Source organism: Sceloporus occidentalis, unplaced genomic scaffold, assembly GCF_023333645.1.
Source record: "Sceloporus occidentalis isolate IW3139 unplaced genomic scaffold, rSceOcc1.0.p SCAF_1, whole genome shotgun sequence".
NCBI classification, from domain to species: domain Eukaryota; kingdom Metazoa; phylum Chordata; class Lepidosauria; order Squamata; family Phrynosomatidae; genus Sceloporus; species Sceloporus occidentalis.
The window spans coordinates 297,753,241-297,776,961 of record NW_028316981.1 but is presented as its reverse complement, the minus strand read 5'-3'; the positions used below and the strand labels follow the sequence as shown (position 1 = coordinate 297,776,961).

At 41.4% G+C, this 23,721-nt stretch overlaps 1 protein-coding gene across 1 annotated transcript in view; it reads right to left on the bottom strand.

The window, feature by feature from the left end:
* Positions 1 to 388: 388 nt before the first annotated feature.
* ADAMTS12 (ADAM metallopeptidase with thrombospondin type 1 motif 12) overlaps positions 389 to 23,721 on the bottom strand; it is a 213,862-nt gene continuing 190,529 nt past the window's right edge. The window contains 3 exon segments of the mRNA XM_089496788.1: positions 389 to 2,467; positions 8,222 to 8,438; positions 9,435 to 9,608. Coding sequence (XP_089352914.1) covers positions 2,301 to 2,467; positions 8,222 to 8,438; positions 9,435 to 9,608 — 558 coding nt within the window. The 3' untranslated portion in view covers positions 389 to 2,300.

The following is a 23,721-nucleotide window of genomic DNA, read 5'->3' as shown; positions in this document are numbered from 1 at the left end:
ATGTTGATTGGTATAATAAAGGTATCACTGTTTTGTGGATTTTGGATGTTATTCTACTTGAATACAGAAATATCACTCTACAGTATGAAGCTGTAACTATAATATTAAATGGTAACCATTAAGTATAATTATGTATGTTTGCACATCATCATCCTAGACTGCTGTGAGCAACTGAGTCTGTCCATTTACTTGGATATGAAAACAGCAGTCCCCTCTCACATGGTGGCCTCCTAAGTGACAATCCAGTGAGTGCTTTTTCATGCACATCAGATCTCAACCATACACTAAAACTTTCTTTCATGCAGAAATCCAATTACAGCTCTTTCCAACATCAAAGAAGCAGATACACTTTTTATTCTCAGAAGGAACTATTAAAAAAAATCTGTTATTTTACAAATTGAAGCAATTTGGGTGAAACACATCACAACCCATTTGGGGGAAAAAAGGAATACAATGGGCATCGCACAGCAACACCTAGCTAAAGTATAATTTCAGAGCAGACATAAACGCATCTACACAATGTACAGAATGTTTGGATGCCATGCATGTTTTAGCACCATTTTATAGCAGCACCATATTCAGCATCAGAAAAAAAGAAAAGCACTTTCTTCACTTAGAGGTATATGTGTCAGTTTGTTGAAGAATATGAGGAGAACTGGCAACTCTCAATACAAATAACCAATTTCCAATGTCATTTAGCTAATGTAGGGACTCTTGAGACTTTTATCTTACTAACTTCTCTTTGAGACATACCTTTTCACAAGGAATCATCATCATTCATCATCTTCTGGCCTTTTCCCCAAAACTGGTATTTAGAGAATTCCACAATTCACAAGATTTATAAGAAATAAATGGATTCAGAGATAAAAAAGATTATCACAGCAATTTTTAAAAGAATTTTTGGGCCAAAGTAGGTGAGATGATGGGAAATCTGTGCTAGTTCTCCACTGTTAGTGTGGTAGCATTAACCACATTCCAGAACAATTGACCATGTTGGTTAAAGCTGATAGGACCTGGAATCTGATAGAATGTTGAGGTTCCCCACTGCTGGGTTAACCTTGTCTACTGCATCTCCATCTTCCCACTGTAGTCAAAAATGGGATCTTTCTTTCAGTTGCTTTTGACAGATGCTTACCAAGAAAGAACCTCTGACCACAGGCCTATTCATTCAGTTTGGCCCCCATTGTACCACAAGGCTTTAATGCAGATAATCTTGTGATAAACTGGGGGGCAAATTGGATGACATGCAGGCATCTGTATAATTTAGTAACACACCACGTGGTTTGCATGCTCAAGGCCTCAGATTCAATCTCCAACTAAGGTGATCTCAGAAACATGGTGATAATAGTCCCTTGCTTGTACTCTTGGATTGTTGCTGATGGGTGATGAATGCAAAGTGAAAAAATGGGATACACTTTGAAATGTATGTTACTTCAGTGTGACTATGCTGAATAGTTTCAGGTAGAATAGGGTAGCTGGATAATAGTGAGATTATATTAATGTAAATCATGTTATACTGTCATATCAACCATGCAACAGCTCATCAGCTGCTGTCTTTGATCAAACCTCCCCCTGACATCAATATTATTTTCAAAACGTTAATTCAGGATAATATTTCACAGTATCACAGTCCCACAGACCAGAAATTTAAAACATTTGATCCAAATGTTCTAATCCAGATGAGATGGGGAAGTGATGTTCTTTTAATGTGTTGTAAATTGCTTTGGATGAAATCTTATAAGAAAAGTGGCATACATAGAAATAGATGGTGGTGGTGATGATGATGATGATTATAACATCTGTATAGAAAACTAATGGCTTTCATAGGATATTTACTTCATTTCCATTCAAGAACATATCCACCTTGTCCTGGATGTACATTTCAATATATACGAAGGTATGTATTTGCATAACACACTCCTGTAGTTCTCACTATACCTAGTTCTTGCTTGCATGATCAAGGTGAAGGTGTTTGTGTTGTCTCCATAGCAAGTTATTAGAGTGAACAAAATATGACAAAATTGATCCATAAAGATAGCACCACAGCCATTTTTTAAAGGAGGAGGAAGGACACACAGAGAACAGACAAATAGATATAATGACAAACAGAAAATATGTATACTATAGAACATATTTAAAAAGCGAGTCCACTGTTTCAAATGTGGGCTAAGACTAACCCTGGATTTGGAATGGTTTAAAGCCACTTCATTATAGTTCCACAGATCATAGAAGGAGAGACAGTAATGCTCAACAACATTAATGTTTTTTAATTTTGAATTCTGAACTAGCACTCTTAGTTTTCATGGTTTCAGGTTTGGTAGGTTCTGGGGCTCCATTTTGTTAACAGTCTAGGGCCTCTTGCATGTGGAGCAGCACTGCTTCCGAACTGAGGGCATGGAGCATTTGCCGACATCTTTCACTCTCTTGCAGAAATTTGTTGACAGCCTGTCTTTGCTGCAAGGTAGTCCTTAGGGAAACACACACATAATAAAAGTTAATAGTGTTTTGGTGCTGAATGAAGTAGGATAAGACAGTAAAGTATCAGAGAGGAAAGAAATGAAGTGACCTGTTAAGCTTTAATCACTGGACCATTGTCAGGACAAGTTTGTATTCCATGCCTTAGCAAAAGTCAAGAGGAAAACATGAAACAGGACAAGAGTGAGCCTGCTCAGCATATTGAGTATCTTTTCTATAGAGACGAAAGGACTCATTTATTTATAGAATCACAGGGTTTAAGCATTGGAAGGTCATCTAATCCAGCCCTAATTCAGAACAGAAATTATGCAACTGACTCAAAGGTGAGAAATCCATTGCTTTCACAATGCTGGACCCCAGATCCTACTATTCCTAGACACTAAGGATACTGTTGGGGTGATGGGAATTGTTGTTATGTTCAGCAGGTTCCCAACTCCTGAGCTACAGCATCCCAGAAAGATTGCCACCCAGCCTCTGCTTAAATATCTTTACTGAAGGAGAGCCCACTGCCTTCTGAGGCAGATCATTTTCACTGTTAAAGAGCAGTTACTATTAGAAGGTTTCTCCTAAGATTTAACTGAATGCTACACCCCTGCTACTTCCACTTATTGCTTTCAGTCCTACTCTTTGAAGCAACAGTGGATAAGTGTATCCAATGATCCTTCAGATATATCAGTGTGGTTGGCATGATTCCTCTCCATCGTCACTATACCAAACACACTCCAACATTCATACTCTAGTAGGTTCTTGAATATACTCCTGCAATGTATTGTATGGAGGCTAGAAGCTTCAATAAGTTCAGAACAATCTGTGGCAGTGAGAACTATAAATGGTATAGTGTCCTGGACTTCGGCCAGCACACACAGACATACGCCGATAAGGAAGACAATTAACTATGGAGCTAGAAGTAATCCAAAAACCTTGCAGGGAGAAAGAGAGAAAGCAAACCGAAAGCCAAGCTGAAGTCAGGATAACAGAGGTCACAATAGTCAGTCCAGTCCAGGGTCAGGTCAGCCAGAAGGTAGCAATAGTCCAGTCACATGCAAAGTCAGGAGTCAAGGCAACAAGGAGTCAAGATACAGGAAGCCAGTGCAGGCAGCAGTCACACCAAAGGATCATGCAATAAACTCTGGCCCTGAGTTGGTGTCTCTCTGCTCATTAAGTAAGAGAAACTCTTCCTTGTGCCACCTGAGGCTGATTTGCTAATTGCTTCTCAGCAATTCTCTGGGATCTGCGCCTGCCATCACTTTCAGCACTGCGTTGTCTATAGGAGGGAACCTTCAAGCCTGGTTCCTCCCAGAGTCACCACTAGGCTGCTGTACCACCAGAGGAATCCCACCAGCACTAGGACCTGGCTGAGCCTCCTCCTCTGGGGCTGGGTGATCAGGGCTGGATTCTGGCAGAGCAGGATTAGCACCTGGTGTAGCCTCAATTACCTCTTGCTCTGGAGGAGCCCCATCCTCCTCCTCCTCCTCCGAGACCTGCTCTTGGCTGGCCATGACATATAGCAACATAGAAATATAGTACCGTTCTTCTGAAAGAGCTATGCTGATTACCTGTTTGCTTCCAAGCCCAATTCAAGATGCTACTGGTTACCTTTGCATGCCTAAATGGCCTGAGACCAAAATATTTACCAGATTTTATCCATGATGTAAAATCATTAGTAAAGGGTCTTCTCCAAACATCTCAGGTACAATATGTAACACCAAAGGATTCATAAACAAACTGTAAAATCTCCTTCCCAAGGAGGTGTAGTTGCTAATCAATGCTGGCATTGATTTCAATGCCAACGTAAAACATTTGCCTTTTCTTGGTTTTTGTTATGATGATATATTTTTATTGTTTTGATACTGTTTCTATATCACTTTAGTATGGTACCCATAAGGATGAAGAGCAGTTTTAGGTTTAAATAAAGGTTAAGAGAAATAAAAAGAAGAAAGGAAAGTGATTGTACACTTTTAGTTCCTCTTTCCCTTATAAACATTTATTCTGATCCAGTTCTAGCATAGACAAAAAATATAACTAGTGTGTGATGATGTCCTAAGTTAGACTTATGACCCTGCAACTGTTTTCTTTCCACATTCATGATATTGGAACCATTGCCATTGTTATAAATGCCATGGAAACCCACCTTAAAATCCACCCAGCCACACTGAGGGATGAAGGTCTGTAGTGCTAATAAGCAGAGCACCAAAGGATGCCATGTTCAGTCCCCTCCTGCCAGTGCGCTGGGTTGTGACAAGATCCTGAAAGAGTCCATTCTTCTGCTCCTCACACTGCAGCTTATCAGTGGGAGGAGGCTGAACACACCATCCATGATCCTTGTAGAATTCAATCCCTGAGTAAAACTAGTTGGATTTTAAGGTGAGGTTCAGGTCAAAGCAGAGAAGGAGTGTAGACGTAACATCATGTCAACAGGTCTGCTGCAGAATCTTGGTCTCCATTTCTATGCAACCTAATATACCAGAATGTGGATAGAAGACTATGCATGTATATGTTCTGCAACTAGCTGACATCCACTCTCAGATGAATATCAATAAATATCCAATTTATATTTGAAATTTCTTACCTAGGGCACTATGCACAGACAGAATGCTGTTTTTGTTCATGGAATTCATTCTCTGGATGGCAGTGATTACGTTTGCTAGTCTAATCATGTTCACATTGTTCCAGACTCTTACCATCCAGATTCAGGAGTCTCTTTCAATTTATAGTGAAAATTTATATCAATTTTTACAGCTGTCAATATGAACATAATAATTCTGGAGATGTAATTATCTCTTATACTTTGCAATGATGTTAAGACCTATTTGTCATCGCTACTTTATAGTGATTTGCAAGCATTTCAATTTCAAATCAGGTTTAGTCTTGTCTGGAATCTTGTGGGTACACAATGCTAGCAGTTATACGTTTTCTGGGGTTGTGCAGCAGAAGTGATGAAGGCAGATGAAATCTGTTGGCTTTGAGCATTCTATTTCTTCAGTACCTAACTTCCAGTGTCAGAGCCAGCAACCTTTTTCTTCCTGCTGCCATCACCTTTGCTATTATTGTGCATCGATCTTCTGTTTTAATAAACTTGATTTGGGAAATAAAATGGATAAACAGTCGAACTGTATAGAGAAGAATTCACTGTTTGTGCACACTCATACGAACTGATCTGATTTGATGAGTGTGTATACCTTTGGATTTTTTAAACCTCTACAGCCTTCAGCTAAATACAACAGCAAAAAGCATTTTAAATGCATTTTAAAGACCCAAATTCAACTGGTTGGCCTAACTAAAGTAAAGCCAAGAAATAAGCTGCTGAATAATAAGTCAGTCTTTGGCTTGGTACATACGGGCCTATTGGGTGCCCTCGTCATGTGGTCATGGGGGGACCTTGAAACCGTTATACATGCTCTGGTAACCTCTCGATTAGATTTCTGTAATGCGCTTTACATGGGGCAACCCTTGTACCAAACCCAAAAGCTTCAATTAGTGCAGAATATGGCTGCTCGGCTGGTTACTGGATGTTCCAGGGCCAGCCATATAAAACCAGTCCTAAAAGATCTCCATTGGCTGCCTATTCGCTTCCGGGCCGAATACAAGGTGTTGGTTATCACCTATAAAGCTCTAAATGGCTTGGGCCCAGGGTACTTGGAGGACCGCCTCTCCCCATACAATCCGCCCCGCACTCTCAGGTCGGGTGAAAGACATCTTTTAAGAGTTCCAGACGCTCGATATGTATCAGCTCAGAGGGCTTTCTCTATTTCAGCCCCTCAGCTCTGGAACTCCCTCCCCAATGAGCTCCGTACTTCCACCTCCCTCAATGCTTTCAAGAAGAACTTGAAGACTTTTTTGTTCCGCCAGGCTTTCCCCCAGTGAGCCTTGTGGTCATTCTCTTCCCCTTGGCAAAGTTTTTGTGTATTCCATTCTACACAGCCACTTGTATAGGGTGTTGTTAGTTTTTACTGTTCTTAATTGTTAACTTTGTATTATTGTCATGCTGATGTTTTAATTGTCTTACTCTTTGATGTACACCGCTGTGATCGCTGGAATAGCGGTATAGAAATAAAATTTTATTATTATTATTATTATGTGCTAGGGGTTGGCCAAGGGCACTCCACCCACACGTGCCTCAACCCTAGCACGTGATGAGTGTGTAACAATGATGGCACCCTGTACAGATGGGCAGTGCCATTGTTACATCCAGGACGCCTGGTGTCCACATGTCATGGCGCCATTATGAAATTGCGAGTGCACCATTGGCGCATTGCAGTGTCATAATGGCGCCGCAAGAAGAACCCGCTTTTTGCGGGTTCTTTTTGCTCTACAGGGAAGTCCCGCGGTCTGGAGGCTTCCCCGTGGAGCAAAACCAGGCACTGGGAGACCACCCTTTTTGGGCGGTCTGTACCAGGCCTTTATGTCAGGAATTAGAAAAACCCAGGCCCCAAAACCTGCTTCCATATGTAGAGCACTAGTTACCATTTCATAAGCTAAGCGTTAAGAAAAGGTAAACATTTGTAAAACTTTTTGTGCCTTAAAATGCCCTCCAGGGGAGGCATGAGGGCCTTTTCACCATTTGGGGGGCTCCCCAAGATCACTTTAGCTTTAGGAGAGATCTTTTTTAAGAACAGGAAGAGAACATAAAGTGACTTCTGCATTTTGTATTTTGTATGAGGGATACTCAACCTGTAATATGTTTAGAAATGTGGGCTGGAATCCTGTATGGGAGTTACATCTTCATAAGTGGACTTACATATGTGGGAATCAGAACTGGACAGTTTCATAATGTCTATGTCCAGTAGAAGGTTGTTGTTACATTATTATGTAACAGAGCTGTCGAAGTGCCCAATGTGCATCATGCATTCTTACCAGTGTCCCAATAAGCATATTTGCAATTTATTAAGAGGGTTCCTTATGGCTAAAGCAGATGGGCCAAGTGGAGTAACCTGCGGCCACTCCGGACCCATGGTGACTGGATGCTGTGGTCCCAAAGCTGGCCATTGCCATGGTCCAGAATGGGCCACTGACATGAGTGTCTTTTTGCTACTCCTTTTTGGGTTGGCTTTGAACTGTGTTAGCTGGTCTCAGAACAGCTTCTGGGCACCTTGTGGGTGTGTGTCATTTGAACGCCAGACCCCAAAAGCACACGGAAGGTGCTTTATTTGGCCTATTTCCTTGGGGTCATTGTGCCTCTGCTGCTTAGCTAAGTATATGTAAAGTTAAGTTGAGTAAATGTTGATATAGGATTCCTGCAGTGTACTTTATGACTGCAAATCTGATCTAGGCTGCATCTACACTGCAGAATTAATGCACCTTAACGAGGCATTAACTGCCATGGCTCAATGCTATGGAATTCTGATTTGTAGTTTGTGAGATATTTAATCTTCTCTGTCAGAGAGCTTAGGTGCCACAACAAACTACAAATCCCAGGGTTCCATAGCATGGAGCCATGGCAGTTACAGAGATGTCAAACTGCATTAATTTTGCAGTGGGGCAGCAGCCATATTGAAATTATCTTTAAAATATGTATTTAATTACTAATTTATGTTCAAATTGTTTAAATACACATGTTAATATGAATGTTTACAAAGTCCCCTTTCCTCAATTCACAGACTGATGCAAATACAGGTAAAACTGACATGGGCAGTAACAAAGGCTGATCTAACCATTCCTAAATTTATGCTTAACCATTGCATTGTGATGTAGACACAAGATATTTATCAGTTTAAAAAGCAATGCCAGAACATTCCCAATGAAGTACCCTGTCTTGCAGGATTCTCTGTATTTCTGAGATGAGGCTCCTCTGCTGTTGAGTGCAATCGATCTGCACTTTCTATGCAGTCTTGCTGGTTGCATTTCTGCACATCTGGAGGCTTAGCCTTGTGCTCACACACGCTCTCATCGCTGGCTAGGAATCCTTCCACACTGATGCACTGCACAGCTCTTTGCTGGATGCCTCCTCCACATGAAACAGGACACTGGAAGACAGTATGGATAGCAGTGTACTTATAGTATAATGGAGAGAAAAGGAAGCAGCATGTTTGATCTCACCAAAAAAGCAAGTAGCTCAGCTTCCAAGAGCAGGACAAAGGCAATAAAGGCAAAAATGTCTGTCCTGTTAATTGACTTTTATTAATCCCGAATCTGTGGCCCTTAGCATGTCACTGACGGTAGTGCTGCCTAGGTCAAGCTTTTAAAACTTCCTGTTCAAAAGTTCCTGGGAAAACTTATGGATAATTGTATATCTTTGACACTTTTACATACAAAAACGCACCAGCATCTCCAAGAGGAGCTGCAAAGTCCTATTCAGTAGTATGTTTGTGGGTTAAAAAGATACTTTTTTAGTCCTCAAGTCCTAGTAACCTTGCTTCCTGGGAGATTCTGGAGGTTTCTGTCCAAAGAAGGAACTTTTCCTAGCTGTACAGTGGGCCCTTGGTATTTACTGGGATTTGGTTCCAGGAGCCCCTGTGGATATCAAAATCAATGGATGCTCAAGTTCCATTAAATACAATGGCTTAGTAAAATGGTGTCCCTTATATAAAATAGCAAAATCAAGGTTTGCCTTTTGGAATTTATATTTTTAAAAATATTTTTAAGCCATGGATAATGGAATCAGTAGATATAGAATCCATAGTTACAGAAGGCTGACTGTAATATGACCCACCTTGTATGTCACATTTGACAGAGAAACAATTGCAATACCCATGAACTCTATCTAGTATTGGTGAGGGACATGTATTCTGACATCATCCTCAACTTAGCCATACCTGCTCATGGATTACTGTACACCTTTGACATTTTTTACATGCAAGAATGCTTCGGCATCCCCAAGAGTAGCTGCTAAGTGCCATTCAAGAGTAGGTTTGTGCCTTGCTTTGAGAAGAAATACTCATAATGCCTTAAGAGGCCGCAGTTGTGCCTGTAATTGGTAATTAATTATACAGTCTAATAGCCTGCCTTAGAGGACTGTGTACCTCATTCCAGAGATCTGCACGCCACTTGAAGCAGGGCTCTTTGTTACAGCTCACATTCAGCTGTGGCTTGCGTCCTATAATCTGGCAGTGGAATGGCCTCAGGATTCTGTTGTCACGCACATCGAGGCAATAAGCATCACGGGTCTTGAATCCACCTCCACAGTTTGAGGAGCACTGCAGAGAGAAGGTTACAGCTTTAAAGGACTCTTGTTAGAAATATATGGCCAACACAGCAACAGATAAAGTATGGTGCAGGTTGCATCTCCCTCATCTAGAATTCTGAAATTCGAAAAATTCCCAAACCCCAAACATTTTTCATCAGTGGCTGAGACAGTGACCCCTTTGCGTTCTGATTACTCAGTGAACACAAACTGTGATTCATAGACATATTAAAAATACTGTATAAAATTGCCTTCCAAGCTATATGTACAAGGTATATATGCTCAGAGCTCACAGATAGTGGATGGCCTTTTGAATTTTAAGATATCTATTTATGTATATGCAAACACAAGTATTTTAAAAGAAAAAAAACCATCCAAAATCCAAAATAGCACTGGTCCCACACATTTTGGATAAGGGAGACTCAGCCTGTACTGTTGAATCTGAATCAGGGAAACTCAGGTGCAAAAACCTGCTTGGTCATGGAGATCACTAGTAATCTTGGGAAAATCACAATTTTGTAGACTAGCCTGAGAATTGTCCTTATATAGGAAGGATAAAAGTGGTGTGTGTGTCATATTCATTCAGTCTACTGAAAAATGTTCCTTCAGTGTAATTTTATTACTTGCAACATGTGCTGAATTTGACAACCATCCGTTGTGACTGGCCAACTGGCTGGCATCCTTCTTTATTTGTAACTCATTCTGTAGTCAGAAAGACTCTCAGAGTGGCTTGCATATCAATAATAAAAAAAATAAAAGAGAAGACTGTCCCTGTCCTTCAGTTTATAATAAAAAAAGACAAGACACAAAAGGAAAAGGGGATGTGGAGGGAATAGGAAAGCAAGAAAGCTCAGATGCATATTTTTACTGTCTTACTGACTCAAAGGCAAAACTAGCCATTCTAGTGGTACTACATATTGCCAGGATTTCCTGAGGCAGCACAGGGATGTCTGGAAGTGTACTGATAGGATAGACAGAATTGGGAAAGTTACTTTTAAAAAATGAAACTCTTTGAAAATCCCCCAGACTTAATTAATTTTTATTAATTCCCTTCTTTAAACTCATTGCATTAGGCAATGCTTTTCTGTTACCTTTTTGAGGGAGAGTCATGAATATTAATAGAATAATGGCATAAAATTTGAAAAAAATCAGCTCAAAATGCCTACAAATGCTCTCAGAAGTAGCTTTTCAAGAAGCAATGGGAAAATATTTCGGTTGCACCAAAAATGCAACATTGCTCCTCTTTTTTTACATTTCTTTTGAAATGTAGTATTGTTACACCTCGATTGCAAAAAGGAAGGGGTTATTACACACCCATCCACACATACATACATAAATGCTACTTAAAATCTGTCATTTCTAAGCTCTGAGGTAAGACTGCAATTACAAGGAATAGGTTTGCTGTGTTGCTTTCTCACATGCACTGGGTGTATTTCTGGCCAAAATGAGGATTCAAAGGAGACCAGAATCCTTTTGGTGCACTCTGGTAGCATAACTACACACAGGCATTGGAACTGGCAGTTGGAGAGCTGTTGGTGCAATAGCAATGAAGACAGTGAGACAATGGAAAACAGGTTGTTTGGAGCTGACAGATAGTGGTATCCTGTTAGTGACATGCACAGGTGTAAGTCAACTTTACTTATTGTATTGCCATTTTCTGGTTGATGCAAGATAGGTATCCCCCCCACCCCCCTGCACTGACCAAAGCTCCCCTCTGGACTTACCACAGATGCACTGAAGCCCTTGAACGACCATGCTGTATCTGATCAAGAGCTGGGAGAAATCAAGCAAGCATCTGGCTATGTCCCTGTACCCAGAAATGAAATTATTATTAAACTTGCTGATACCTCTGAGGACCCCAATGAACCTCAGCAGGTGATATTATCATTACACATCTGGCAATGTAGCCAGACACTTCTCTGATTTTCCCCCAGCTCTCCAGAATGACATGGTGGAAGGTGGAATGGCTGCAGTGGCTCTATAGTAAATCTGGGGGTTGATTAATTGCCAGCTGTAGAACAGTTACACATGCAGAACTGTTATACTAATCAGGTTCATACATGATTTTGGTCAGTGTCTACCTTCTCTCCTCGCTGTTTAGTGAGCCTGGGAAAAATACAACTGTACCAACAGCATTCTGACCAAGAGCCAGTTCAGTACTGGCAGAGCAAAAAGCGCCACCTAGACAGCTACACTGGATTGCCCCCCCCCCCCCCCAATGCATATTCTGGCAGCTGTCCATTGCTCTTGCTGTTCAGACAGTTCCCTCAAGTGCCAATCCATCTAGGGGTTCCTTATTCGAGTTCTGCAACTCTGGGTATCTCATTTTCATATTGTGCAAATTATTATAATTATGCATATGATGAATTTGTATTCTGATTATGCAAATTCAATATTTTAATCTTTGTATTTTTTCGACCATTATGTTTCAATCTCAGTACCAGTACCAAGCTAAGAGCTCTTTTTTCTTTCTGCCCCCACTAGCTGATGTGAAGACAAAGAGACTTCCAAGCAGCCCCAGAGAATAAATGAATTCCCAGTACTCTCTTGAGACTGTTTGGAAGTGGAATTCCATCCTGTTGCCTGGGCCTAGGCTCAAGTTACAAACACAATCACCTCACAACACAAGGCTATCTCTGCTTGCCTCCTTTACTTTTCTACTTTCTGGGACTGTTGGGGGAAGGAGGGAGGGAATGGAAGAATAAGGTGACAATGGCCCAAAACAGACAGGCAAGATAGAGTGGCTTCTGACACATGCTGGCCTGAGGCTGCCCATGGTGGCCCAGGACCTCCAGCAAAAGGAATGCAGAGAAAACACTTCTTACTAGTGGCCTGTTTGGGACTGAGGTGGAGGCTGGCCTCAGAATCATGGTGTCTGGTCGCTGTGGTGCTGCACTGATTAGGGGGAGCTCTGAGGTTGGAATGCCTCTGGCTGTTCCAAGCTGGCCATCTGCTTTGCCCGAAAGCTACACCTGTGCAGTAGCAACTGGAGCCTGCAGGGTGGGAAGAGGTTCCTGCCAATGCCAGCCTTTTCCCATGATTTCCTGCTTCATTGCTACTGACACATTTTAACCTACCCATCAGCCTGCAATGGAGAAGTAATCTAGGATTCGCTGCTTCAACTGGCCCAGTTGGCTGGGACATTTTTTGTCCCTTCAATCTGGCATTTTCCAGGTTTTTTTTGGACAAATGGCAACCCTAAGCTAAGTCCACCTTAAAAAGTTACCAGGCAGTGATGTTTTTCTTGAAATGTTGAAGAGGCATAATGGAAACTCCTGATCTAGACATATGTCTAGGCATATGTCTTTGGTACACAGAGAGGGAGGACCAGGGAAGGAAGAAATTCTGCTGTTGGATAAATGGGGGTAGGGGGTGGGGTGGGGAATCATTTATCCAACAACAGAATTTCTTCCTTCTCTGGTCCTCTTCTCTGTGTACCAGAGGCGCCTCAACAGATGAAGCATTTGTGACAAAGGGGTTGTTCTCACTAGGTGAAACCCTGCGTTCTGAATTGAATCCAAGGAGTGGCGTTCCTATTAGGATCCGATTTAAACCTAGAACGGTTCTAGAGCAACCCGCAATCGTCCCCACTACAAATCGAATTGTAGAACGGAATAAAATTTTGAATCGAGTTTTCCTCATTTAACGCGTGTTAAAAAAACACTAGGGTCCGACCTACGTTTTTCCATTGATTCGAGTTAGGAACCGGAGCATTTAAATAGGAACGACAGCCTTTGAAATCGCGTTAGATGAATGGGAGGAGCGGAGTGCGATGGGGCTGTCCTTGGGGGAGTTGCCCTTTCTGTCCCCATCCGTCTGGCTGTCGCCATTTTTGCTTCCCTCACCCCTTTGTCCGCTGTGGTCTTTCAATAAGAGATAAGGATTATTTTTATTTTTTATTTTAATGGTTTACAGGCGCTTAATCTCTTCAGCGCTTTAAACACCTGAAGTCCCGGCTGCTCAAGGCTTCCCCCGGTGGATTGCAACCTCCCCTCTGTGTGGGGAGAGCCCATTTCTAACGGAGGAGAGGCAGGGAAGGGATGGCTCCTCGCGAGGAGACATCTGATCTCGCCCAGGCAGGGAAGGGCTCTAATCAATGGGGGGGGGGGGGGGATAGAGCCTTTCTCCCTCCCTTTCTCAAATGGAATCTGCCTTCTCCTCCAACCCTGGAAAGAGAATCTTTGGGAAGAGTGCTCCCTCCCTGCTTTTCCAGCAGCCTCCTTCATTGATCTCTGGGCTCTCTGAAGGGATTCTCCCATAGTTCCTCTGGAAAGAGCTTCGCTTTGCCAGAAGCCTCTCCCATTGATCTCTGTGCTCTCTGAAGGGATTCTCCCTGGCTGTCTTGGGAGACAGGATGCTGCCCTCCAAAACCTATCCCATAGTTCCTCTGGAAAGAGCTTCACTTTGCCAGAAGCCTCTCCCATTGATCTCTGTGCTCCCATTGATCTCTGTGCCATTTTTGCTTCCCTCACCCCTTTGTCCGCTGTGGTCTTTCAATAATAGATAAGGATTATTTTTATTTTTGCAACCTCCCCTCTGTGTGGGGAGAGCCCATTTCTAACGGAGGAGAGGCAGGAAGGGAAGGCTCCTCTCGAAGAGGCATTCCCTGCCCGCTTGGGCTCTGATCTCGCCCAGGCAGGGAAGGGAAGGCTCCTCGCGAGGAGGCATCTGATCTCGCCCAGGCAGGGAAGGGAAGGCTCCTCGCGAGGAGGCATCTGATCTCACCCAGGCAGGGAAGGGAAGCAGTGTTGCCAATTTCGCGACTTTCACACGAAAACGGTGACTTTTCAGAGCTTTTCGTGTGATTTCCGTGCCCTCCTCTATTTCAGTGCATTTTCGGCGACTTTCAGCTCCAGCCTGAAAGCTGCCTGCAGCATGCAACCAACCCTTTGGATTGTAACAGTTTCAGCCAATCAGAAAGAGGGCTGAAGAAAAAACACACTCTCTCTCTCTCTCCAACAACTCCCTTTGAGAGCCAGAAGTTCAGAACGGAGCAAAGAGCAAACCAACCAACTCTGGAATCACACTAACAGTTTTTTCAGCCAATCAGAGAGAGAGGAGGACAGTGATTGATTGCCCCCCCCCCTCAGGCATTCAGGCTCCGCTCCAGGCAAAGCGGCTGCTGGAGAGAGAGAGAGGCAGGCATTGGGCAAGCAACCAACCCAGGCACAAAGTGTTGCCCAGGAGGAGTGAGGGATTTGGCTGGCTTAATCCCAATTGCCTTGAATTTCCAAGTAAGCCATAAGTTTTAAGGCACACAATCACAAAGGCAATAGTTGATAATGGTATCATGGGTTGATGTTGGGACTACTGTGTGTGCCTGAGAGTGACATTTGAATTTCTGAATTCCTGAGCTTGGGCAGAGTGCCCCAAGCCTACCTCTCAGGGTTGTTGTTGTACTGTGAGGAGGACCATTTGGGTCGATGGGAGGAAAATCTAGTAGGGAAAAAGTAGAAGAATGGAGGAGAAAAAGAGGTGGAAAGGTGCTTCTGAGCATGGGCAGAGCACCTGGGTAGAATAATCAGGGATGTGTTTATCTCCATCTTCCCTCCCTTCCATGGGCTGCCCTACTAGTTAGTTGTGTGATGTGAATGTGATGTCCCTGAGACTGTGTGTGTGTGTTAGTGATTAAATATGCCTCTGAGCATGGGCAGAGCACCTGGTAAGTTGGCATCCCTGCTCTGTCTTCCAAGAAGTTTGTTTCATACTGTTTTTACTGCCATGGCCCAGTGCTATGAAATCCTGGGAATTGTAGTTTGTTGTCACACCAGAGTTTGCTGAGAGAGAAGGTTAAATGTCTCAGAAAACTAGAATTCCCAGGATTCCCTAGCACTGAGCCATGGCAATTAAAAGGGTGTCAAACTGGATTTATTTCTGCAGTGCGGTTGCATCCGAACACATTTCTATTTGGCACAAAGCTTCCTGAACCCCCTTCATGTCAAAATAAATATCTTAAAAGGACTGAAAGATTCTTTGTTTGGTTCAATGGTGATTTTGAGAGTTGAAATAAGTTACAATTATTTTTATTCAATTATATTTACGTTTATTTGCAAAACATCCGCCATTTTAACATTATGGGAATTTTCTGGGAATTGTGACTGAAAATTCAGTGTGATGTGAGGGGATTCAGCGGGTTTTGGACAAGCATTTCCGGGAATTATCTCCGAGGCTTGTTGGCAACACTGAAGGGAAGGCTCCTCGCGAGGAGGCATCTAATCTCGCCCAGGCAGGGAAGGGAAGGCTCCTCGCGAGGAGGCATCTGATCTCACCCAGGCAGGGAAGGGAAGGCTCCTCGCGAGGAGGCATCTGATCTCGCCCAGGCAAGGAAGGGCTCTGATCAATGGGAGGGGGGGGGGAATAGAGCCTTTCTCCCTCCCTTTCTCAAATGGAATCTGCCTTCTCCTCCAACCCTGGAAAGAGAATCTTTGGGAAGAGTGCTCCCTCCCTGCTTTTCCAGCAGCCTCCTTCATTGATCTCTGGGCTCTCTGAAGGGATTCTCCCTGGCTGTCTTTTGGGAGACATGAAGAGGGGATGCTGTCATGCAAAACCTATCCCATAGTTCCTCTGGAAAGAGCTTGGGTTTCCTAAATTCGCTTTCATAAATTCGCTAAATTCACAAACAGTCAATGAAATGAAAACGATGCCAAAAGATAAATCGCTTCCAAATATTCCGGATTAACGTTACGTCATTCTGACGTACTATTGATTGACAGCTCCAAATAAGGTATGGAGGAGAAGAATCGCTTTATTTAAACACCGATTTCATGCCAAGTAGGAACGCTTGCAGGTAAAAACTTCTATTTAAATAACCAGATGGGAACGATGAACAAAGCGATTCGGATAGCGGGGTAAGAACAGTGTTATTTTGAATCGATTTTATTAAAAACGTTGTATTTTAAATCGTTTCAAATCTTAAGTGAGAACAACCCCAAAGGAGGAGGGGAGACAGCAGACAGAGGAGTTACAGAGAAGGGTCAAAGAGGAAGTGAAGGAGGGGGAAACTCTTCGTGCAAGGAAGTACTAGAACCCAGCCTTGCACATTTTCTAAGAAAGCACATAATGACACAGATACATCCTAGTCATAGTTCTTTCCATATTAGTGTTTTATCAGGGGCTTGGAAATAAGATGGCCATAGCTTTCTGGGAGATTTGGGGAATTATTGTTCAAAATGTCAGATTCATCAGGAGCATCTGTCTTCTGAAAAAAACCAAAATCTTCCACTGATTTAAAATTATTCTCCCTGGTTAGGCTTGTGTTGTTATCCTCAGATACCCTCTTTAGATAACTGCATAGAAATAGCAATATCTGCAATAGTACAGTACAATAATAAGAGTAATATCTGATAATGAGAAAAAAACAGCAGCAGTTTAGCTAATCAAGAAAATGGTTACTTTCCTGAATATCCCTCTTGTAAGAACAGGGAAGCATAAAGAAAATGATTTTTTTTTTTAAAAAAAATATCCAATATGATAGTGGTTGCTGTTACAGAAAGACATTTGCATCAGAATTAGCTGCATAATTGGGTTTATAATCCCTGACGTACAATGCATTTTTATTCAATCTTCCTTTCTGCTTTCTTCTTTATTGTTATACATGCAAGTGAACTTGGCCTGAAAAGATTAGGGTAAAGGGTAGTGTTGGTGTAAGGAAAATTAGGATACAGTTACAGATGATCCAAAATTCTTCAGTGACTTGGAGAAATGTATTTAACTAACACAACAATTTTTCCCCATTTTAAAGGAATTTTGCAGTACTGCATCTGGAGACAACCTTAGCCAGCATCCTGTGGTGCCTTATGCCAGGGAAAATTCCCCATGGAAGTTGTTGGGCATTTTTGGTCAGTGCAGAACCGCCGTACAGACCTCAAGGTTGCAGAAACAGAGTTGCATATGCAGTGCAATTGCATATCCATGTGCATTGTAAAGCACTCCTGCATAGCCTGGTCACTGACAGGGAAGTGTGACCCAGTTGGTGTTCTCGGACCTCTCAGCTGCCTTCGATACCATTGACTTCTGGAACGCCTGAGAGAGTTGGGAATTGGAGGCTCTGCTTTGCAGTGGTTCCGATCCTACCTCTCAGGCAGATTCCAGATGGTGTTGCTTGGGGGCAGTTATTCGGCCAAGAGGGAGCTTAGGTCGGGCGTCCCTCAAGGCACAATTCTGTCCCCAATGCTTTTCAACATTTACATGAAGCCGCTGGGCGAGATCATCTGGAGACATGGGGCGGGGTGTTATCAGTATGCTGATGACACCCAAATATATTTTTCTATGTCTCAGACTGTTGCAGTGACTAAGGAAGGCATCTCTCCTCTGAATGCCTGTCTTAATGTGATAATGGACTGAATGAGGAAAACAAACTCAAGTTGAATCCAGGTAAGACGAAGGTACTTGTAATAGGGACCCCCAATCCTGGAATGGAGTTATGCCAGCCAGTTCTGGATGGAGTCACACTTCCCCTGAAAGGGTCTGTTCACAGTCTGGGGGTGCTCCTAGACTTGTTCCTTCATCTGATGGCTCAGGTGGACATGACGGTCAGGAGCACTTGTTATCAGCTTCGGCTGATATGCCAGCTGCGCCCCTTCCTGGAGCAGGGAGACCTTGAAACATTGGTACATGTGCTGGTAATCTCTTGGCTCGACTTCTGTAATGCATTCTACATGGGGCTACCCTTGTGTCAAGTTCAAAAACTTCAATTGGTACAGAATATGGCAGCCAGGTTGGTTACTGGTACACCTAGATCTGCCCACATCACACCAGTTTTAAAATCCCTTCACTGGCTAACTATTAGTTTCCGGGCAAGATACAAGGTGTTGGTTTTAACCTTTAAAACTCTAAATGGCTTGGGTCCTGACTTCTTGCGGGAGTGCCTTCTCTCATATAATCCATCCTGCACTCTTCGTTCTGCTGGGAAGAATCTGCTACAACCTAAGAGGACTAGGCTTTCAGCAGTGACCCAGAGATTTTTTTCACCGGCTGCTCCTAGACTCTGGAACGACCTGCTGGATGAGATCCGTCAGATTACCACCTTGGAAACCTTCATGAAAGCTATTAAGATGGATCATATTATTATTATTACCCTGCACTGTATTTTGGCATCTTCATATTTTCATATCTCATTTCCAGAGATAGCATGTTTTTGGGAGATCAATGACCTTTCAGGAACACTAGGTTCCCAGGGAAAAAGGAATATGTGAACATCCAGGCAAACAAAACCACCAAATCTAAAGTGCTCCTTCCTTCCCATAGGTAATTGGCATTTCCTTTCAAAACTTGAGACAAAGGATCTCTTCACACCCAAAGCAGTAAGCCATCCTCTCTCTGCCTACGGTGTCCCCAGCCAAACTTCTCCATCCATCCATCTCAAAGATATCCCGAACCAATAACTTTTTTGTCATACTAAAATTAAAGTCATCAACCAATCTGGAATCAAGGCAGCTAACAAATTTAAAATAGTGCAATTTAGCCCTTTAGACCTCCCAACTTCCGGTGTTATGGAGGGTGTGAGAAGCCTTCTCTCAATGTCGTGCTGAGGGAAGGGTTGCGGATCCCAGGACCTAAGTAAGCTTACAAACTCGCAAACATACCAAGAGAGCTCCCCAGTTAGGGGGGAAGAAGAGGGGCTCATCGGGAACCTCCACAGCTTCAGGGCGACCAGAAAATAAGCAGCAAAAGAGCAGCTGGTAAGGAGACGCCAGAAGCAAAAGGAGGCTTGAGCCAGCCAGAGCCGGGATCAAGCAGCCGCGCCGCGGCACAAGCACCCCCAACACTGCCTTTGTTGTTTATTGCTCGCAATTAACAGCTACTGCAATCGTCTTTGATCTTACTAAAGACTCTAACCTTTACTATTAAATCCTCTATGACACCATAAAACTCTCTAACTGAAGCGCTGAGCGGGGAAAAGGGAAGGGAGAAGGGAGAAGGGAAAACAGCAATTCTGCTTTACCTGGTTTCGCTGCAGCGGCTTCTCTCCCTTCCCCCACACTCACAAGCTTCTGTCTCTGTAAGTTTAAGAAGCTACAAACGATTTGAAATTTTCCCCACTCTCTCTGGGTTGAGATAACCTGAACTAACTGCTGTGTTGATCCTACTTTGCATTGGTTGCTGGATGGTTTGGAGGACTCTTGCTGGAAAGGACGGAGCAAGAAGGGAGGTGGATGAACCACCATCTTGCATCTGCAGGAGGAATACAAGCAGCTGAGCTGTGTCTTTTGCAATTCTTAGCAGAGAGGCATCAGAGCGACTTCAAAGGGAGGAATACAAAAACATTTGAACTCTACAGAATCTAGATTATTGTGGCAACTGAGTATTAAGCTAAGATTACAAAGGATTACAAAGATTCAACTGGATGGCTTTGAAAAGGTGGGGGGGGGGGGGAAACTTTGACTAACTGAATCTGCTACATGTGCTTGGAAATTCCTACCAGCGGGATAGAAACATTGTTTGTGGTGTAAGAAGCCAGAAGAAAGGAAGAAAGCAGCTCTGATTAATATAACATCAACGTTGTGGATACAGATTAGTATTTTTATTGTTTATTTTTTTTTCTTTTTTTTCTTCCCCCGCCTGAGACAAACTGCTGCCTGAGGAAATCAAGGAAATAGACGGGAGAGAAAAGGGGAGAGGGAGAAAGATTGTTTTGTTTGAGCTTACTGTTGGTTCAATGCTTCTTCAGTCTAAAAATCATAGGGTTTTTTTCCCCATATATATATAGATGTACTCTTTTCAATGCATTGTCTCTGCTAAAAGGCCAAAAAGTATAAACAAGAGCTTAATATATATTTTCGACAGATAACTCAACCTCTCTCTTGGCCAAGTTTGTAAGAAAAGCGCCCTTAGCTAAATCAGTTGAGAAGACACATTATTGCTCCTACCTTACAACTGCTTATAGCATATGGTGGCTGTAAGTTGGCAGCCTCAGGGGATAGATAGAGTGGTTTCTTTTGTTTTTGGAAGAAAAATTATCAACTTGAATACTTTTTGACTAATTGAATTTATGTATTTCTCATTCTTTTCAATCCCTTGAGGAGTTTAAAGGTTGGAAACAGCAAAACAGATTATTTTCCTCATCACTCCTCTTTTCTTATATTGACTACATCTATATTGATATAATTAAATTGTTTTGGAGAAAGATAGCATTCACAATTGTTATAGAGGAGATAATTCACTTCACTTTATTCTTTTTGTGTCTCTCTTTCCTTTTCCTTCTCAAATTATTGTAGAACTAATTTTCCCTTTATTCTTTTATAGGAAGGAGTATAGAGGTAGATTTGGTTAAGAGAGTTAACAAAGACAAAAATAAACTTACAGAAACAATAGGTTTATAAAATACAACAGGGTCTAGAATATATTGAACAACTAACTTATAGGAGTTGACCCTATTTCCTGATTGTTTTCTTTGCTTCTCCTTATTTAAAGTAAATCTACATAAGTGGGAAGCTCAATAACAGTCAAATTTGAGTTACAATATTATCTCTACAAGGAAACTGCTTAAAGCAACTAGGAATTAAGGAACCTGATTGAAGAGACATCCACAGCAGTAATTAGAAAAAGGGAGAAAGAAAGAAAAAATTGTTCATTGATAAAAGTTAAATAACAATAAAACAGATATAAAAACTAAAATAGAGTGAGGGAATATAGGCATAAAAGTACTATAAAATAGTATAAACGGAGAACTAGATCTTTGCAGGAACCGAAAATGACCACAACTCGAAGGGAAAAGGAGAGACAAATGCAAGCAGCGGCGATGTCCAGCCAAAGAAGACTTTCAAGCTCAGACTCAAATTTAAATTTGTTGGAAGAAATGAAAAGGCTACATGCGGAGTTAAAAAATGAGATTTGGGATTCAAAAGAAGAAACGAGACGAGAAATCAGGGAATCAAGGGAAGAGACAAAGAAAGAACTGAAATATGAGGCAAACAGGATAAGACAGGATTTGGACAAGCTCAACAAAGATATTGAAAAAATAACAGGAAATATAGAGAAGTTAGACATAAAAACGAGAAAAATGGAAGAAAAAATAGAGGATTTAAATAAATATCAACAAGAAGACCAAGATGCTATTTTGAAGTTAGAAATCAAGCAAAGAGAAAAATGTATCAAACTGAGGGGTCTCCCAGAACAAATACACGAAAACTTATATGAATTCCTAACACCATATTTAGCGAAATATCTGGACATGCCTGTACAACAAATGCATGGGGAAATCGATAGGATGTATAGAATAAGCTCAAGTGCTGCGAGAACGAAGAAACTTCCAAGAGATGTGGTCCTATATTGGGTACGTAAACAAACGAAAGATGCCTTCCTTCAAAAAAACTTTAAGACGAGATTTGTGATTCGCGGAACAGAGATCCAAGTGTTCAAAGATATCCCCGCAGAGGTTCTCAGAAGACGGAAGGACTACCAATTCCTTACAGAACAATTGAAGAGATACAAAATACCATTTAGATGGGAAGAACTGGAGGGACTCTCCCTAACATGGAATCAGAAAAGATACAAATTAAATTCGTTGGAGAAAGCAGAAAATTTCTGGAAGGAATTCAAAAAAGAAATGATGAAACGATCTACGACTGGAGAGAAGAAAGACAGAGACGCGAGAGAAGAAAAAGAAGATTTAATATCATCAGATCTCACAACGGGAAAAGAGGAAAGTGAAGCAAGACAGGAAGAAGAGGAAAAAGAGAAAGGAAACACATCAGAAGGAGAAAGTAGGGAAGAACTGTGAAAGAAGACTAAGGAAAATAAAGGGTAAGGTGTTCTGTTTTTGTTTTAGTTTTTTTTTTTATCTTTCTTTTAGAAGCAAACTAGATAAAGTAAATGAAACTAATAACCTGGAACGTAAAAGGATTAAATTCACCCAAAAAGAGGGAAAAAGTAACGCACAATTTGGAAAAACTAAAATGTGACGTAATATGTCTACAGGAAACCCATATCAAATTTACAGAGAAAAGATTATTACGAACTAGAAAGTTAGGGAAAGATTATATTTCGGCAGCTAAAAATAGGAAAAAAGGAGTAGTGATCTATATTAAAAATTATATTTATTCAAAGGAAGTAATAAACGACCCAGCGGGACATTATGTAGGTGTAGAAATTAAATTAAACGATGAGAAATGTCTAATCCTTGGAGTCTATGGTCCCCAAGATAAAAAAGGATTGTTCTACCACAAAATACATAATGAAATAGAGAAACTACAATATGATAAAGTAATATTAATGGGAGATTTTAATGGAGTAGTAAATTCCTCCATGGACAAGAAATCTGAAAAAGAAATAAAAAGTAATCAAGGTACACTCCCACAATCCTTCTTCGATTTGATAAAAAGCTATGACTTGAAAGACGTGTGGAGAATAGGAGAAAATAAGGAACACGGATTCACATTCTACTCAAATAGACACCAATCCCTCTCCCGTATAGATATGATATGGATGCCAGTCTCATTATGTAGCCTTATCAAAACAGTAGAAACCCAACCGAGAACGATCTCTGACCACAACTCAGTGTTAGCAACCCTTTCACCAAAAATTTTAACACGCAATTGGAGAATGAAAGATTTTGTAATACAGAATAGGGAAGTTATAGAAAAAACAAAGGAAGTGCTAATTAACTACTTCAAAGAAAATATTACTCAAGATATGAAAATCAAAACTGTTTGGGACGCGGGAAAAGCAGTAGCGAGGGGCTTTTTAATAAATCAAGAAGCTTATCTGAATAAAAAAGAAAAAGAAAAAGAACAGAGAATATCAAACTTATTAGCTATTAAAGAAAAGGAACTTGAATTGCATCTAGGGGATTCGAAAATACTAGAGGAAATAAATCTATTAAAGAAACAGAAAATAAGCAGAGACACAATTGAAATCAGTAAAAAACTAAAAACTCTAAAACAAAGAAGCTTTGATCAAGCTAACAAAATAGGCAAGGGATTAGCAGAAATGCTAAGAAAGAAGCAAAATAAGAAAATAATAACTGAATTAAAAGTAGAAGGTAAAATAGTATCTAAACAAGAGGATATAAAAAATGCTTTTCTTCAATTCTTTTCAGAACTGTATAAAGAACAGGAAATAGATATTAATAAAATCCAAATCTACTTAGATGATGAAAAAGATGAATTTATAAAATTAAGTAAAAA